The 17,070-nt window shown below is 38.4% G+C and overlaps 2 protein-coding genes and 1 long non-coding RNA gene across 3 annotated transcripts; 1 reads left to right on the top strand and 2 right to left on the bottom strand.

The window, feature by feature from the left end:
* Positions 1-830: 830 nt before the first annotated feature.
* Positions 831-12,578, bottom strand: Cad96Ca (tyrosine kinase receptor Cad96Ca). The gene is made up of 8 exons (XM_069053878.1): positions 12,239-12,578; positions 5,842-6,089; positions 5,241-5,792; positions 5,062-5,187; positions 4,641-4,776; positions 4,251-4,585; positions 3,696-3,977; positions 831-1,640 (listed from the first exon to the last, which is right to left on the bottom strand). The coding sequence occupies exons 1-8, from the start codon at positions 12,291-12,293 to the stop codon at positions 1,416-1,418; spliced, it is 1,959 nt and encodes a 652-aa protein (XP_068909979.1). The 5' UTR covers positions 12,294-12,578; the 3' UTR covers positions 831-1,415.
* A 67-nt stretch (positions 12,579-12,645) lies between these two features.
* LOC138135215 (uncharacterized) lies at positions 12,646-13,270 on the top strand. Its single transcript, XR_011160899.1, has 2 exons — positions 12,646-12,782; positions 12,839-13,270. It is a non-coding gene; the product is annotated as an uncharacterized lncRNA (long non-coding RNA).
* Positions 13,271-13,400: 130 nt separating this feature from the next.
* On the bottom strand, positions 13,401-16,645 carry LOC138135205 (nucleolar MIF4G domain-containing protein 1 homolog). Its single transcript, XM_069053877.1, has 8 exons — positions 16,055-16,645; positions 15,360-16,003; positions 15,204-15,309; positions 14,626-15,154; positions 14,399-14,574; positions 14,166-14,350; positions 13,821-14,117; positions 13,401-13,764 (listed from the first exon to the last, which is right to left on the bottom strand). Exons 1-8 carry the CDS (start codon positions 16,515-16,517, stop codon positions 13,480-13,482), a joined length of 2,685 nt encoding a protein of 894 aa, XP_068909978.1. The 5' UTR covers positions 16,518-16,645; the 3' UTR covers positions 13,401-13,479.
* Between the last annotated feature and the right edge of the window lie 425 nt (positions 16,646-17,070).

Raw genomic sequence — 17,070 nt, 5'->3', positions numbered from 1 at the left:
ACGTCATACGTTAGCGGAAACTGAAGAAAGTACTAAACCAGCTGATCCGACATTTTTTTGAACACTATCATCATTATTATCTGTACGTACTTCACGTACGTAAAACAGGCCGCGAAATCCAATTTCACGGCGGTTGCTTTTAATGAAATTAGAAATCACAGCATTTATAATATGTACTTTTTAACTCCGGAGGAGTACCTATGCGAAACTGAAACATCACTTTCACTACAATTTTCTTCTGACATTTTTACGATTATTTACAAAATGAATTGTTTTATTTATGTCGCGGCATGTAAGCTGAATTTATAATATGTATTTATTAAAAATGGAGTAAAGTTTACTTGTTCATTTTATAATAATTACAAATTTTCAGTTACACAATAGTAGTTTATTTAACGAGTTTGTGTGCCAAAAAAGGTCCAATGAGTGGATCAGTTTAAAACGCGAGTGAAACGAGCGTTTTAAAGGCCCACGAGCGCCAAAAAAGTCCAATTTACACACGAACGAGTTGAATACAACGTTTTTTTGTTCTACGAGCCCCTTAAAGGCTCCAAATCGCTTAAAATGTTTAAAATTAGCTTGACGTTTCGTTTTGAGTGGTGACATTCATCAAAATCCGTTTACATAGGAGAAAATTCTCAAATTCTGACAGAGTCGAAAAAAAAAATGTTGTGTACACCTTGGCCGGGAAATCCTTTAACGTCCTTGAGATTGTCCTGCCTCGACCGCAAGCGGCCTCGGCGCGTAAAAGAATGATTTCGCGGCCTTGATACGCAAATAACTATTACCTAGTCAGGTTAAATTTCTTGGAATTTGAAAATGAAAAAGACTTCACATTTATTTGTTTTATTGCACGATGTAATAAAAATAAAATATAATTTAGTTGATCAACAACAGATTCGACCTAAGTTGTAATAGTGACAGGTACTTGCGAACCTAAACTGACTACCATCTAGATCTTCTTCAGAATGTGGGATTTAGAGATTACACTACTTAGTACGAACTTGAACTGTTCTGACAGCTAATCTTTGTGAGATTAATATTATCCAGCCTAAAGGGTCCACCGATGTCGAAATAAATATTACTATAGTTGGAGGACCCTCCGGGCGCAGCACAGTTTTTTGCCTAAACCTAGTTTTATAAATAGTTCATTTTAAAGTTAACTCCTAAAGCTGACCATCTACAATACTTGTTTGAAAAATAATATGATAAGTTCAACTGGAAACTTACGTCTATTATTCACATGAAAACACATAACATAAAACTTTGGTTATTTCTTCTTTGTAACAACCGCGGGGAGTGAGCTTACATCTTACACAATAAACTTCTATAATAAGGCCACATGTTAGACGGCGGAGCGTCTCGGTTCGTCCAAGCAAATGCATCCTTTCATGTGGAACCTTCACCTACATACATTACAGCTTTTCACCGCTCAAGCTCATCATGTTGTAGTAGGAGTGATCTGGAAACCGTTCTAACTCAATGTAGTCGGTTTCGCTCATCAGGAGCTTCTCCAGCAGTTGAACGCATTCGGTAAACGATGGCCTCTGCTTGGGGTCTTTGTCCCAACAGTAGTACATTATGTTGTACAGCTCGCGTCTACAATGCTCCGGCTTATCCAATCTGTAGCCATCACGGACCTGCAACAAACAACGTAAACATATTTACCACGCTTAAACGAGTCTTGGAATTTTCGCAGACGCACATTCCTCCAAACAAATTCCACTGGAAGATCCTGAAGGATTAAAACAGCGATTTATGACAACCTCATTAACAGATTCCGTTTGACTCTTAAATTTTCCCCCCAAGATTAACCGCCGCGGTTAATTGGTTTTGACTCCTTCCTAATATCTCGTAAATTTGTTCCTCTTATCGCGTCGTCCTCACCCTCCGCGTCAATTTTCTGCACGGTTGAGTGCGCCCTCTAAACGCATAAATTTCATCACGTCTTATTCATTTTCGGTAGAAAATACAAACTAGTACGTTGAGTGACGAAGCGGATAACGCGAATAGATTCTGCCACTTCGCATAATGGTGAGGAGGAATTTTAATTTGTTGCCATAGAAATCTCGACTCGATGAACTCACGCGTCAGGAATTTTTTTCCGAATTCGATTCGTTCGGAAATTTTGGAAAGTTTCGACGCGAAGCAAATATTTATATTCAACGGGACTCTTGGTCTGTTGGTTCCGTTTTCACGCAATACTTGCAAGTTCTCAACACAGGAAATAAATGGACCGGAATTTCGTTTATTAATTCCCGAATGAATGATTGTTCGCGTCTCTGGTACATTTTAGACAACTTTTACAGTTTAGTAATATTCGAAAGTGATTTTGTTTTCTTTGGTTTTTGTCCAAGAACTTATAAAAAGACGCAAAGCGACTTTGATTCAATATTCAAATCTAATGCACTTTACGTTACATCTTTCTGTCTTTAAATTGGGTTTAGCTAAACCACCGAGGATGCAAATGGAGATTAAACTAGAAATTGCAACCATCGAGTGATTAAAAAGCATTCAACGTTTATCCTTCTGCTGATAAAAAAATCTGTGCTTTTATCTCCTTCCTTCTCACTGATGTCTATGGTACACTGTATAGTGGATAGGCCATTTTCTCTGTAGGCGCCGTGAACCACTTAGAAGCATGCGGAGGCCATTTTTTTTGAAGCAGATATCCGATCGGTCGGTACAGTAGAACGCCACCCTGACTGCCTGACTCCCTGACAGTTCACCGATAGTTTTGTTGTTGTTAACGTTTGAGGCCGCATGTTCTCGACGTAATTATTGTATAATTGCATTTTATTTATAATATGTATAATCCACAAAATCATGACGGTAATGTTTACTTTACTGTTTGCAAGGCAGGAAATCTACTATACCGACGAATTACGGATATATGCCTCAAAAAACATGGCCGCTGCTTGCTTCAAAGCGGTCCACCTCCCACTTATTTATTTACTGATTCATGACGAAAGATGAACTAATAACTTAGAATAAGGAATGTACATGTTCCTTAATTTTTCACAAGGTGAAATACTTCTTTCTGTTAAAATATTAATTTAATTACTTTAACTGTCGGAGCTGGAGAATATCGTCTTTCATGGGGGAATGGTGTGATAGGGAGAAGCTTTTACATATTAGTGCAACAATTTAAGTGAACAAATTATAAACGAGAAGAAAATGTATAAAGAATTGATGAGCTCTCAGATGTAAATATGTGTATGTAAGTTTATTTGACGTATTCCTACAAAAGGCGATATTTGTCTCCATTAAAATAATTTGTAAACATGTCGCCTCCAACACCCATTCATTAAAATAGGCAGTGACACGTCTATCATTTGTCATTATAACAGAAGCTGACAAAGAAAAATACAGCCTCAATGCCGCCTCGAAAGCAATTTCTTAAAAAGAGCCGTCTTACGCAACGGAAGAATGACACCGTGTTTAAGATTGAATTACTCAAACGACGCCATTTACCAAAAGAAAGATGTAAATAAGAAAACGGAATCGACAAATTTGGAGAAAAGGTAACGCGAGAACAACCGTCCCCCATCTGTATTTGTTTGTATCGAAGGGAGGCGAAGGAGTTTTTTATGATAATCGGGGTGCAAATGCAATTTTATTCGTCGCTTCAACAAGCTTGAGAGCCACTTTGTCGACGAAACGGCGATAAAAGGAATTATCCGCGGTATCGTTACCTTCTTCATGACCTCTGCAGCCGAGAGGCCGGGATAGGGGGTGCTGCCCAACGTGACGACTTCCCATATGAGGACTCCGAAACTCCACACGTCCGACTTGACGGAGAAGATGTTGTCGTAGAGCGATTCAGGCGCCATCCAGCGAATGGGAAGTCTCCCTTCGCTCTTTCGCTCGTACACGTGAGAGACAATGACGTCTCGGGCGAAGCCGAAGTCCGCCACTTTGCAGGTGTGCTCTTCTGTGATCAGAACGTTGCGTGCTGCCAGGTCCCTGTGGATTATCTGGAAGGGAGAATATTCATTAGCGATGATGAATCTGCCCCCTAATTAAAAACGTGAACAACTTTGGGCGCGTTGTCGTTGCGAAGCCCGAAACGTAAGAGGCTTACGCTGTTCGAAAGTCAACGGTGGCGGTTGTGAAACTTCGCCGACATTCGATATTCAAGGGAAATTATTAATTAACAGGTGCCTCGACGTTGCCTAATGAAATTTTCGAATTCCAATACGTACAGCACGGATCGAGACTCGAGGCTTTTTCACTTAATGCATACGTACCCCATTAGCGGACAGAAACTCCATTCCCTTGGCGACCTGATACACAAAAGACGTAAGATCTCTCGACGTGAGGGATTTGCTTTGTCCGTGCATGTTATTGTAGTACCTTTCCGCCCTCGAATTTCTTAAATAGCTCTGCAGTTTGCCTCGACTTATGTATTCCATGATCAGAAATATCGGCTCCTTGTCCGTGCAACAGCCCAACAGCCGGACGACGTTGGGGTGAGTTTCGAGCATCTTCATTACTTGAAGCTCCGACAGCAAATCTGATTTCTCCTTCTCGTTGGCGTTCTCTTTGAGAGTTTTCACCGCCACCACGGACACCCCCTCTTTGCCTGCCACAACAACATCATTCAGATACTCACGACTTCCACGAGCAAATAAACTCACCGTCGATGTCGGTGGCTTCGCATTTCCAGACTTGTCCAAAAGCTCCCTCGCCCAAAATGTTGAAAAACTTCAGTCTGTGCCGGGGAAACTCCCAATGGTCGGCGTCTTTAATCGGGGAGGATATTTGATGACTCGCCTGAAACAACTCGAACAATTTTGAACATGTTCAATTAGCGCCGTATCGGAGAATTTTTGACACGAAACGAACTTCTCCCAGAGATAATTAAACGCTATGCAAATGAGTTCGCGAGCACAAATTAAATAACATTTACATTTTCAGTTTGATCCGCTCCGGGCAGATTCAGCTTAGATTTGTCGAGAAAAGAAAAGTGGCGTAAAAACCACAGTAAGCTGGTGCTTTTCAACATTTTGTTAATTCCTTTGGTTCGTTATTAAAATAGAAATGTATTTATGCGCGTACCTGAGAACGGTTTATTTCTCGTTCCCACAGCTCGTAGCGATTGTTGAACGCGGTGGGGCCCCTCCACTGTTGCATACCACTAGGTGGGTCCTCATGCAGAACGATTCCACCAGAAGATGGTTTCCTCTGCGGAAGAAATGCGATGTGATTTGCATTTCTTACAAAATATTTTCACTCACTATATCATCCTTGGTACCTTTGGGCTTGCCAAGATGTATCTTCTTCCTGAAGACTGCAGCGATGATTCCCACCATTAAAAACACGGCACAAACAGAAATAATTGGTACCACTGTGACTGTCAAGTCTGGGGGTGACTTGACCGCCTGATCGTACAAAGACCCATTACCGGTGTAATTCTGTGTGGTCAGATCTGCTTCAGTGGTGGTCCTCCTGGTCGTGGTGGTCTCTTCGCTCAATTCATTTTTAACGTCTTCGATTCTGATAGGACGCAAGAGAGTCGAAGCGTTCGATCTGGACTTCTGCTGGAAGTGCGGCCTCGGCGGCGGATTGTTGCTGATCGAAGGGGGAGGATTCTTGGGGACGGGCGGCGGCCGCTGGTTGAAATTGGGCAGCGCGGGAAATCCGGGAGGCCCCAGTGAATTCTTCTTGCTGCCCGGAAACGACGGCGTCGACAGCTGGTTCTGCTCCTTGAGGATGTCGGCGAAGACTTCGAATTTTGCGGTCAGGTCGCCGTCGGAAGCCGTCACGTAGAGGCGAATGTTTTGGCCGGCCTGCAAAATGAGGGTTAGAGGGTGGCGGCGAGAATCGTAGGGGTGTTACTCGTCCTTCGAGGGATTCATTCAAGTAGACGATTCCCGTGTTGGGGTCTATCCAGAAGGGTAGTTTCTCGGTGGGTGTTTCGCTCCCCAAAGACTGGAGGGGTTCGAGGCCGTAAATAACGCGTCCGCCCTCGTTGTCTCGGCCGTGAGCTTGGATGATCTTGCTCCCGACAGGTTCCGATTCCAGGATTTTCCAGTACCTTTCCAGCCACATGGTGGGGGGAGTGTTGTCGCTCAGCTGGCATTTCACTGGAAACGAGCGTAAATCGCATTTTTTTCACTTAAAACAAAACAATGAGAAGCGAAAGAAGAATTAAAGAAAATCCTGCCGGTCGCGATCGGAGATATTAAATGTTTCAAAGGATTTCACAATATAAAATATTGAAACTTTTTTATTCTTCCATTCTTATTTAAATGAGGACGCCATAATACACTTCAAAAGTTAATAAGTGAAAGTTGATGTTCGGAGAGCAGGTATTTAGTGTGGAAATAACTCTGACGTCAGCAGATCCCACTCCAGGATGTGTTTCCATTTAATAATATCTTAATTAAACACAATCCGGAATAATACATTTTAGAAAACAAATGGGAAAGAATCGAGACGTGTTCCTCTTTTGTTTCGATGTTTATGTCACTTTTGACGGTGCTGATACCGTCTGAACCAAGCTAAGACAAGATTAAATCCTTTCAAGGTCTTTTATGCTTCAGTTTACAAAGTAAAGTTTTTCTATTACGGCGTGGGTTTGTTAGCAGATGGGAGAAGGAAACGAACGGCTGGCGAGCCGACGAAAAGAGAAATTGGCAAAGGAAAAGGAATGGGACGGATGTTTATCGGAAACTGGGTTGACTCATGGCCTTGTAAGCCACCAACTTCTGTCGGTGTCGACGGCAGGATCGTTATCCTGATGAAAGGAAGACGTGTTACAGTGTTATGAAGATGATTTGAAACTGTCCGGCCCCCCGAAATAATTAGAAACTGGAGCTTCGAAAGTGGTGTATTTCATTTTTAATTACGCCCACGCGTATCACCAGCCGGAACTAAATTGAAATTGAGAACTGAGGAATCGACGTGAAAATGTCAAAGTTGATTAGAGGTGTAAATCGATGAGTGACGGTTTCGTGTAGTAATAAAATGGTGGCTTAATTGGGGCAATATTTCACGTTAAAAATTATGTTTTGATTTATAATCTCTTGATGAGATGCCCATTCGGAATGAAAGGAACTGATTAACGACCAAGATATAGCGTCTGTTTTCGTTCTTGATTAAATTGAAACGTCGGATCGAGATTGGCACTCTTGATACAGCGTTTTTTAGGATATTTACCAAGAGATTTTAATAAGTTCTTAGTCTAATACAGACGAAGTTACAACGTTTCAAAAGAATTTATACTCCAATTATAAATTAGTTCTAAACCTTTTACGAAACACTCTTCCGCATCACTTATTTATTTCCTCTTGAAAAAGTCCGTTCCTTTCAAATACGAGTATTTTTTTTTTACTTTTGAGACTAGGTGATAAATCTAAATGTAGCAAATCCGGGTAACATGGGGGACGGTCTGTTAATTCAAAAACTAATTTGTTAATTTCTTGCAACGCAGTCTTTACCATCGCGTTTGATTCTGACCAGTAGAAACGTTTTAAGCTAATTAGGCATCGGCAACCTTCAGCATACAAAATTTGGGGTGAAACAATTTTTGAAAGTGCAAACAGGATCGTTTTCACCCTTGAATCACGATTGTTCTGCTCCGAAACGTAATTAGTAAAATGCAAGTTTAAAGCTCCGGCGAAAGCGTAGTTGGTAACTTTGTTTCCAAACTTGCCTCATATCATATCTAATTCAACGTCGTTATTTTGAGGAATTTGATAAATATAGTGCTCCCGAATAGCGAATGAATGATGAATAAGTATAATACCGTTCACCGCATTTGAGATGTGGAGAACTTGTAAAAGCAATTATCATCTGTGAATTTAAGTTGCAAAATTGAAGCTCCGCCAACAACTGAGATTATATGGGTGGATTGGTACAATTTTCTAAAAGAGAGAGTCCATAACAGCCGAATCTAATAGCATTTAAAAGTGTCGTAGATGCATAAATAAGTTGCAATGGAGCAAATAGCTCCAAAGGGCTGTAAGTTAAAATGCTATTTGCTAGAGCGGTATATAAGTTACAACCGTACGCGAAACGAGTATTTCGCGTACCTAAAACAGGTCGCGAAATCCAATTTCGCGGCAGTTAAAATAAACGTCATTTTAATATTTGATACAAATCAGAGTTTCCATGTAATATTGGCGTTTTGATTTTTCGGGTATAAAATTAGAAACTGCAGAATTTATACATACTTTTTAACTCTGAAGGAGTACCTACACGAAACTGAAACATCACTTCCACTATAATTTTCTTCCGACATTTTTACGATTATTTACAAAATGAATTGTTTTATTTATGTCATTTCCTTCCATAGCGACATGTAAGCCGAATTTATATGTATTTATTGACAGTAAAGTAAATTTTGCTTGTTCGTTTTATAATAATTACAAATTTTCATAATGTTAATAATAAAAAATGTTGTGTACCCCTTGGCCGCGAAATCATTTAACATCCTCGAGCTGCCTCGGCTGCAAGCGGCCTCGGCGACAATGTTTCTCTCGGTACGTTAACGAATGATTTCGCGGCCTTGATATACAAATGACTGTTAAAATATTTTTTTAAATACTCCAAAATATTAAAAAAAAATTATCTGAAGAAGGGTAATCAAGCGTTTTTCTTGTCCAGACCTCCTTGTCAACATTTCGCATTGTTACTCCCTTGACAGACAATCGCAAAGCAAAAATAAATATTTCTGACAGTTGTAACAATTTTCCTAGGCTCGCTCCATTTGTAACGTTACAATAATTGACCTCAGTGTATAATTTTTAAGATGATTTTGTTGCCAGACATCAATTCACTCAAAAAGCGTTTTGCTTCTTTTTTGTTGTTTTATTTATGACCTGGGTGGAGTTGTAACATTTTTCCAAAATTTTTCAATCGTTCTGGGGAAGATTTCCTTAGTAGTTGAAACAATAGGAGTAATCTCATCTTGTAGACAAATAAATATTATTTTTTTTTATAATCAATTGTCAGTGTCAAAATACAGAAAAAGACCAAACTGCATATTAAAAATCTGGTCCAGTTCTATCCCAATTTCACCCTAGATTTCCCCTAGATCATTATTGAGGTTATGTTGCATATGTTTATGAGTGTGAAACACGTGTTTAATTTAAATTTAAATTGTCAAATGTGACAATCGGTGACAATTTTGAAAGTCAATGTTCCAAACGTGATTTATAAAATTTACTGTTTCGAATTTTCTGCCAACCTGACAACACTTTGACAATTGATTATAAAAAAAAAACGGACTTTATACATAAATATATTATTTTTAAAATGGTTGAAGTAAATGTTACAATTGATCCCACTCTCCCCTTGCTTCACGGAACAAAAATAACTACACAAATTCATTTTTACCTACACAGACAAAACAACTTTCAGAGACTTGAGAAGTACAGTATGAGAACACACCTCTTATTGTCCTGATCTAACACCTAATTATTTCTAGAAATCAGAAAGAATGTACATAACTGTATAACTGTATAAATGTATTATACTGAGTGACTCACAAAAATAAAAATACTTCTTAAAAGAAATATGTATTTGTATCGTCAGATTTGAAAACCTTTCGGGGCAAATCTGGAGTATCCAGACCGTGAACATAAATAGAAGGATGAATATAAAACGTGATTCTGTTGCAGAGTCTCGAATTTAATAAATTCAAATAGTGTACCGGTGAAGAGTGATATATCAGCGAGCGAGCAATGTTACAGATGACACGCGATAACCCTTTGCCATAAATTTTCATTATGAGCCTCTTGTTAACCCTCTTGCGACCCGAAATGTTAATACTCTCCTTTCCACTCAAAATAGATTATCCCAAAATGAAAGCGCCTGCGAGCACAGTGATTACTGAACGAATCAATCCCGAGATCGTATCTTATCCGACTCACCCTGTACTTCGCCTTCAATTTCTCCCAACCCGCTACAACCTCGTACCAAATAATTACTCTTCAATCTTTGACTCCGCAAAAATGCAGCCACATGAGATCATCTCTATTTCACCAGTTTTCATTACCCAACCTTGGACTTCGCCTCCCACAACTCCATCCGACTTTTCGCATTCTTCACCGAATTACGTCTGCATCCGTCGCTGACAATTTACGATCTCAAATTGGCAACGTCCCGCGGCTTCATTGTCTGATGCGGGGTCACGGTTGCACGTTTAAATCACAATAAACGTCGAGATAAATTACCGGTATAACGAGAAAACCCTCAGCGCGGTTTGCGAAATCCCGGGGGAATTCCCGTTCGGACGAAATCATACAGGTTTCACACAGATGATTTGCGTTTGAACATCGAGACCGTGTGCGGACTTTGATGTCCCGCCATCCGTGAAATCTGTTATTTTAGATTTAATACTTGCCCTTTCCGCAAGGATTTCGTCCGGGAGGAGGCTTTGTGCGTGCCGGCGTTGGTTGGAGCTTGTTTTTGAATTTCCGTCCCAGATTAGAATGGAAACCGTATCGCGTTGTTAATTCAGACAAATCCCACCGAATAAATTTTCATGCAAATATGGTTGCTAATAGTGTTTCCTCTCAAAGGAATAACAAATACATCATCGATTTGTGTGTTCGCTTGTTTGATTAATGCGTTTCAGACATTTTCTGCCACGCGACACAATTTATTTGATTTAACTATTTCTCCACTAACAAAATACTGTAAAGTGCTGGAATTTGATGTTAGTGACATCAAATTTATTCTTGGGTTCATCCTTTCGTGCTCCAGATGCGTTTTGCGACCTTGTCAAGGTTTGTCCTGATTTTAAGCCAGTGGCTTTAGCAGTTATCAACAATTTGAAAGTACAATGATTTAAATAACAGCTAAAAGTGTTAATTGGATATTTAATTAACCTTTCAACGGCAATACCTTGAGGCATTCAAATGAAATTTAATTAGATGGGATATTCTCTGGGAACAAATGGCCCCTTTTCTTTATTCTCTTGCTTGATAATAAATCACTCGTCCACTTCGGAACTAGTGACGTGTGTAGCTGATTGTTCGCAAAAAAGCTACATTTGTTGCAACGTCGGTCGTGACCTTAACGAGTCACAGATTGTTTCAAACAAAATGTAAATATTTTTGTGACAAATTAAATTTCCCCAAAAGTACAAACAACTGTCCATTTCAGTTGTACAGACTTTACAGTTATTGTGAGTCACGGTGAACGGTTTTTCGACGCTGTCGATATCACCCAGGACGTGCAAATTTTGGAAAAGTGCTAAAAACTTCACGGTAGCAAAACTAAAACCAACTTATCGTCAAGTTTTCTGTAACCTTGATAAACTCACGCAAGCGATAATTTATGTTGCATAATTTTCGTCAACGGTTTTTCTGTTGGTCAAATTCCGATAACTGTTTTTTTTTTTACTTCTTGTTAAATTTCTATCTGCACTATTTTATTTTCCAGTACATTTCCAACATCTCAGCATCAACGTTTTGAGAAAACCCAATAAAACGAGCTCTCCTTGCGATTAAATTATCATCTGGTTCTCGTTTCCGCGCGATAAAAATTTTGTTCTTGAGGATAGTAAGGTAATGTGATTTGGTTCATTTCAATTTCCTGACTTCCGGATCATCGAGGCGATCAAGAGTCGACCAATTTTGCATTTTCTGCAGTAATATCGTTTTTTTTTTGCGTAATTGTGGCCTACACGACCATTGTTATCGCGCTGCTATCGCTGCACAATAACATTTTTATTGGTTCGTGACGTAGATCATGAATAAACGAAAATGCCGCTCTTGACCTTTAAATGGAGGCGGAACTGAATGGGCGAATAATTTTTTCACAATCATTTTTGCGCTAACTTTGCCCCAGATGCTAATGGTGTAACTGTATTTATTTTGACAAATAGTCGTCGGTGTTGTACACATGTTTGCACAACACACATTCGGACGCCTGGTGAATTGTTAAATTGTCGACACCTTCAATTGTGCAGAGCTTTTTCACCTGTCACCACATCCTGTCGTACCCAGATACCTATATTTTTGCAACGTCTCGTTATGAAAGATTTGCGACATGTAATGAGGGCCTGCGACAGGAAGTGTGTTGTTGTTGGGGACTCTAGAAGGTCTCCCGAGAAATTTATTTTTTCGGATGAGATTAGCACATGCAGATCGTCAATTGAAATAATCAATAGAACTTTCTCTTTTGCTTGTGTTGTGTGGGATAATTTCTTGGAATAGGCAAATTTCATCGGCTGTAAGATCGGTGATGCACCAAATCGAAAAAGATGCGCTTTCTCTTTTACCTTCTAGCACGATCCAGGCGAAAGAAATCAGACCACAACAGATAATCCGAAACATTGTTTACAAAATAATTTACTTCACTCACTGCACTAGAGTCACGTTATTATCACCTACATATTTATCTGAGAACGGGTTTAGTGTTTTGGTCGATCGTTGAAGTCTCCGCGTAGGGGTCAATTCACGTCGTCACATTTTCACAGATTTGTCGTCGACACTGATAAGTCACTGGGGGTCACGTTTGGGGTCTGTTCGATGGGGTTATCGGAAAATTCAACCCTTTTCCTTCATGTTGACGGGGAAATCAGTCGACCATACCGCGCTATGGCGAACGCACTGTGGAATACTGAATGGACTAGACGAACCAGCTATCATGACAGGTATCTCTTTAGAAAGTTCGATTCAACACATTCGGATAATGTTTAACGGGACCTCGAAGGCGGCAGGTTTGAATCAGACCGCAGCAGGAATTTCTGTTCTTCTCGCAGGAACATTGAGAACAATTAAAAGTCACTGTGACAAATTCTTTGTGGCTTGTGGGATCACGCGGTAAACGCTTTGAAAGTGGAGACATATTTTGACACTATTTTTAAATGATATTTCAGGTGTTGCAACGCTCTATTACAGAATTAACATTTAATGAGTGGTCAGCGCTATTGCCACACACTAGTTAGTAATCATCTGTTTATTCCTTTGAGGTTTCTTTTGGTATTCGTGGGACGGTTTCCGACTGCTCCCATTTCCACTGAAGAATTTACCACATAAGGAGAAAGCTGAAAAAAGTGGAAAATCAGGATAGGCGTGGCAGATGTCGCATTCAGGCATTAATCCGCCAGCGAAACATGCGTTTAAAGTCTTGGATGAGACCATTTGGATATTTTTATTTTATTATTTAAGTTTCAAAAATAATTTCTCTTTGCAATGAGGTTAATAAAATGAAACGACTTCGACTGTATTTATTATCTTATTTCGTGTCTTGACAAATGATAAAACAAGTAAAAACCTGAAATTATTAATTTGTTAACGATTACAACACTTTGTAAAAAATTATTTAATGTCTTCATTTTCACGGAGTTATTTAGTGTATTTTGGGTTGCCTAAGCTACATACAATACCTACCTGCACACGTCAAACTTTTTATTTATTTTTTCCCCAAAAAAAGACACGTTTCTTTAAAATTATACATTTATTTGGAGAACTATTCACAAATTATTTTACAATACTTTGCACAATGCAAAAACACCGTTTACCATCTGCTCTCCTTTCCTGTTAATAGCTTCTCCACTAGTTTAACCCTTTGTTGCAGCATCTCTTTCTTCTCGTTGGAAATACTCTGTGAGTTAAGGTTGCGCAACAGAAAATGATGCAAGAACAGTCTCAAACTTTCTCTGAATAACTTCAACTTCTCAGACTGGCCAACTTTGTTGAACACTTCTTTACAAACGTCTGGATCTTCATGTAACAGGATTCCCAACAGGATTTGCCTTATAAATCTAAGGGTCACTTTATCAAGTTCGCTAAATTGTACGACCTTAAAACAAGATAATGAAAATAAATAATTGTAAATAGCTTGAACAAATCGTGTACTTTTAGTGTTGATATTGGAAGACCTTTCTCCACAAATAGATGGCTCAGAAGCTTAGCCAGATGTGAAATTTGTGTGGCCGAGTGGTCCTTTAGCGCCTTCAGTTTGTCCCAAATCGAGTACTTGATAGTCATTTGATATTTTCTGTCGTATTCGCAAAATTTTTGTGCCAAAGTTGCGTAATACGGATTGTAGGTTTTTTCTTGCAAGCAGCAGTGAAGTGTTACGTGAATTATTTCGCGTTCTTGTTGATTTTTCAAAGACAAATGTAACAATTTTTCAAATGCATCCAAATAATCCTGAAGATGGCTGTTAAAATAATTTCAATACATAAGCGCGAGACTTACTTCGGCCGACATAATTATGCAAAATATATTTTTTCTCGTGTCAGTGTTCATTCTTTGCTTGGCGGCCAGTTGTAGTAACTTTTGTGAGAAACTATTTGGCGTTTGTTTCGCATCGTCAGAGCTGTTTTCGGTGTTATTTCCGGTCCAAGCGGAGCCGACGACCCACCACTTACCCTTCTCTTCAGCTAAAAATTCCGAAATTAATTGTCACTTCACTAATTAATCTCAAATACCTTTCAGTAAATCTTCTAAAGAAATGTTTAACTGAGTTACATAATTTCCCTTCCTGATAAAACCTTTCATAATTTTTTTCAAGTGCTCTGAATAGCTGGTGTCATAATTGGGAATTTTTGTAACGTTATTGTTTTTAATCGCCAACAAAACGTCCAACATGAATTTCACTCTAGAACTGTTACAAAACAAATCATTTGACACATTCACAAATTCGTTAGGTTCATACTTGTCCCTCATCTCATCTGAAGCACTGGATGCTTGTTTCTGTAGACTCAAAATTAAGTTTTTGAGCGCCATTGGATTATCTTTTCTGAGATTGAACCCGACATTTCTCAACACATGTAAGATACATTCAACATCTTTCTCTTCAAAATTTTTAGTCAACTTTTCCAAAATCTCATAAATTAATTTTGAGTCAAACAATTTAAAATTGTAGAGTTGAGCTAATATGATTACTACATTGTCAAGCATTTTATTTTCAGCATTTGTGGTTTTGCAGTATTCATCAAACAATTTAACAACAGTTTGTAAAAAATGTGCTCCTACTTCTGTTCCAACATTTGCATGCAAGATTGCTACAAGCATCACATGCTCCATCAACAGTCTCTCAGGAGCTATTGTGTTTGAGACAAGAGCTTCAACAATCAAATTTGTGATTGTGTTATTCATGTCATTTCTGCTGTTGTTCATGTACAGTTCTTCTATTTGTTTAGCAATGCTGTGCATGTTGCTTTCAGCTAATCTGTTTAGTAGACCTAAAAAATTAAAATTAGTGTGAAGCTGTTTTTTGTTAGATTATTTTACCTTTCAACTGTTTTTTCAACCTGTTAAGTTTCTCATTTCTTATTTTGTCCACACCAGTTTCCATTTTCATTCTTACAGCAGGAGGAACATATTTTTGATCTTTGGACTAAAAAATACAAATAAGTCAAATGTATTTTATGTTATTAAAATTATCACAGTCATTATGGTGCCATCTTTGGCTCTTAGGCGCCCATAAATGTCTTCCCATGTACCATCATCATTCTTCTTTTGGGTAATGTTTTCATCTTCTCCATTTGAATCTTCCAAATCATTCCCCTCAATGTTACTGTCATTCTCAGTAATACCCTCATTACTTAAATTATCATCATCACTAAATTCATCCTGATTGTTATCATCATCACTAACATCATTCGGATTGTCAACATCATCACTAATGTCATTTTGACTGTCACTCTCATCACTAACATCATTCAGATTGTCATCATCACTAATATTATTCTGACTGTCATCCTCATCACCATCTTCACTAATTAAGTCATCATCTAAATCCTCTGAACTTATTTTTTGCTTCTTGTTGTCACCTCTTTCAAGTTTGCTAGACCTTTTCATGGATTGCAAGGAAGTTTCATCTTCACTACTGTCACCATCAGAGTCATCATAAGATTGATCATCTTCTGAAGAATATGAATGCTTTTCTTTGTCAACTTTGTTAGCATGCTTGGAGCCAGTCTCTGTCATTAAAACTAAATCTTCCTCAAATTCATCATTAACTTCTGTCAACTGCTGTTCTGCCAAAGCTGAACTCTTCATGTTTTCAAGGTCACATGCTTCTAACAAATCTAAAACAATAAATCATAACAGAAAATTCTTTAGTTAGACTGAAAAAATACAATCCAGGCCATCTGTAGCAAAAGATGTAGGTATAGATTTAGATTTTCTTTTGTTCAGTTTCAGCTGTTTTTCCAATTGTTTTATGTTGCGATCCTCCTCCAAATTTGCCTGCAAAAGTTGTTTTTTTCTCTGTTTGTTCATTTCTTTTTGCAATTTCATTTGTTGCTTTCTCTCTTTTTCTCTGAAGTCTTCGGCTGTCAACACTTTTCTATCAAGAACTTGTACCTTGTTTTTTACATCAACTTTAGGTTTTTCTTTAATTTTATTCGCTTGTTGGTCATTCTGAACATCTTTTTCGATATTTTTTCGATGCTGATCTGTAAGAAGCACGAACTGGCCAGGTTTTTTTCTTTTTGTGTAATACTCGTTACGTCTAATTTTCTTGTTTTTTCGGTCTTCTTTGCGGAGCTGTTTTCGCGTTTTTTTAACATCTGGTTTCTTCCCTACTTTCTTTGGAGCCATTATTCAAATTTAACGTTTTTGGTCCTTTGGACGCTGGACACAATACACAATAAAAATTAAAAAACACACAAAAAAGTAAACACGTGAGAAAGTAAGGTTACGTAAAATGTCAAAACGTTAATTCTAACTAATCCGTTCGTCAAATACTTTCTCTCTTTCTCCACTTGGCAGGTGCAGAAAGATGCAATGTTAGTTGCAGACTTTATTGATTCTATTATTAAATGCGACAGTTTCACATTTATTTTGAGAACTTGAGGCTTCAATCCAATCGCAACAAAACGTAACATTAACAATATTTGAAAAACGGATTTTACAATATTATTTAATGGACCTTATATTTTTACTTATAAACGCTTAAGATTTACTAAACAAGTTGTTTTGTGTTTAAAAATTTGCAAAACTTTTCCCCGTGTACTTTGTGCTGCATACGTAGTTATACAATTTAGTGATTTTGGCGTTCTGCGTGTGGCAGCAACACTGATCTACTGACACACACAATTGGTACCTTGGTACGTCACGGATATTTACATCTTTTTTCTCTTTCTACATCAAT

This window comes from Tenebrio molitor, chromosome 7, assembly GCF_963966145.1.
Source record: "Tenebrio molitor chromosome 7, icTenMoli1.1, whole genome shotgun sequence".
Taxonomy (NCBI): domain Eukaryota; kingdom Metazoa; phylum Arthropoda; class Insecta; order Coleoptera; family Tenebrionidae; genus Tenebrio; species Tenebrio molitor.
The sequence above is the reverse complement of the archived record's forward strand: the minus strand, read 5'-3'. Positions and strand labels throughout refer to the sequence as shown.

Coding starts and splice junctions, on each gene's coding strand:
- Cad96Ca (XM_069053878.1), bottom strand. CDS start 12,293: ATGTTTCGGATTATCTGTTGTGGTCTGATTTCTTTCGCCTGGATCGTG. Junction 5,188..5,240: donor AAGGTACCAAGGATGATATA/GTGAGTGAAAAT, acceptor TTTCTTCCGCAG/AGGAAACCATCTTCTGGTGG. Junction 4,586..4,640: donor CGAAGCCACCGACATCGACG/GTGAGTTTATTT, acceptor TTGTTGTGGCAG/GCAAAGAGGGGGTGTCCGTG.
- LOC138135205 (XM_069053877.1), bottom strand. CDS start 16,517: ATGGCTCCAAAGAAAGTAGGGAAGAAACCAGATGTTAAAAAAACGCGA. Junction 16,004..16,054: donor TGCTACAGATGGCCTGGATT/GTATTTTTTCAG, acceptor TTATTGTTTTAG/ATTTGTTAGAAGCATGTGAC. Junction 14,351..14,398: donor TTTAGAAGATTTACTGAAAG/GTATTTGAGATT, acceptor CGGAATTTTTAG/CTGAAGAGAAGGGTAAGTGG.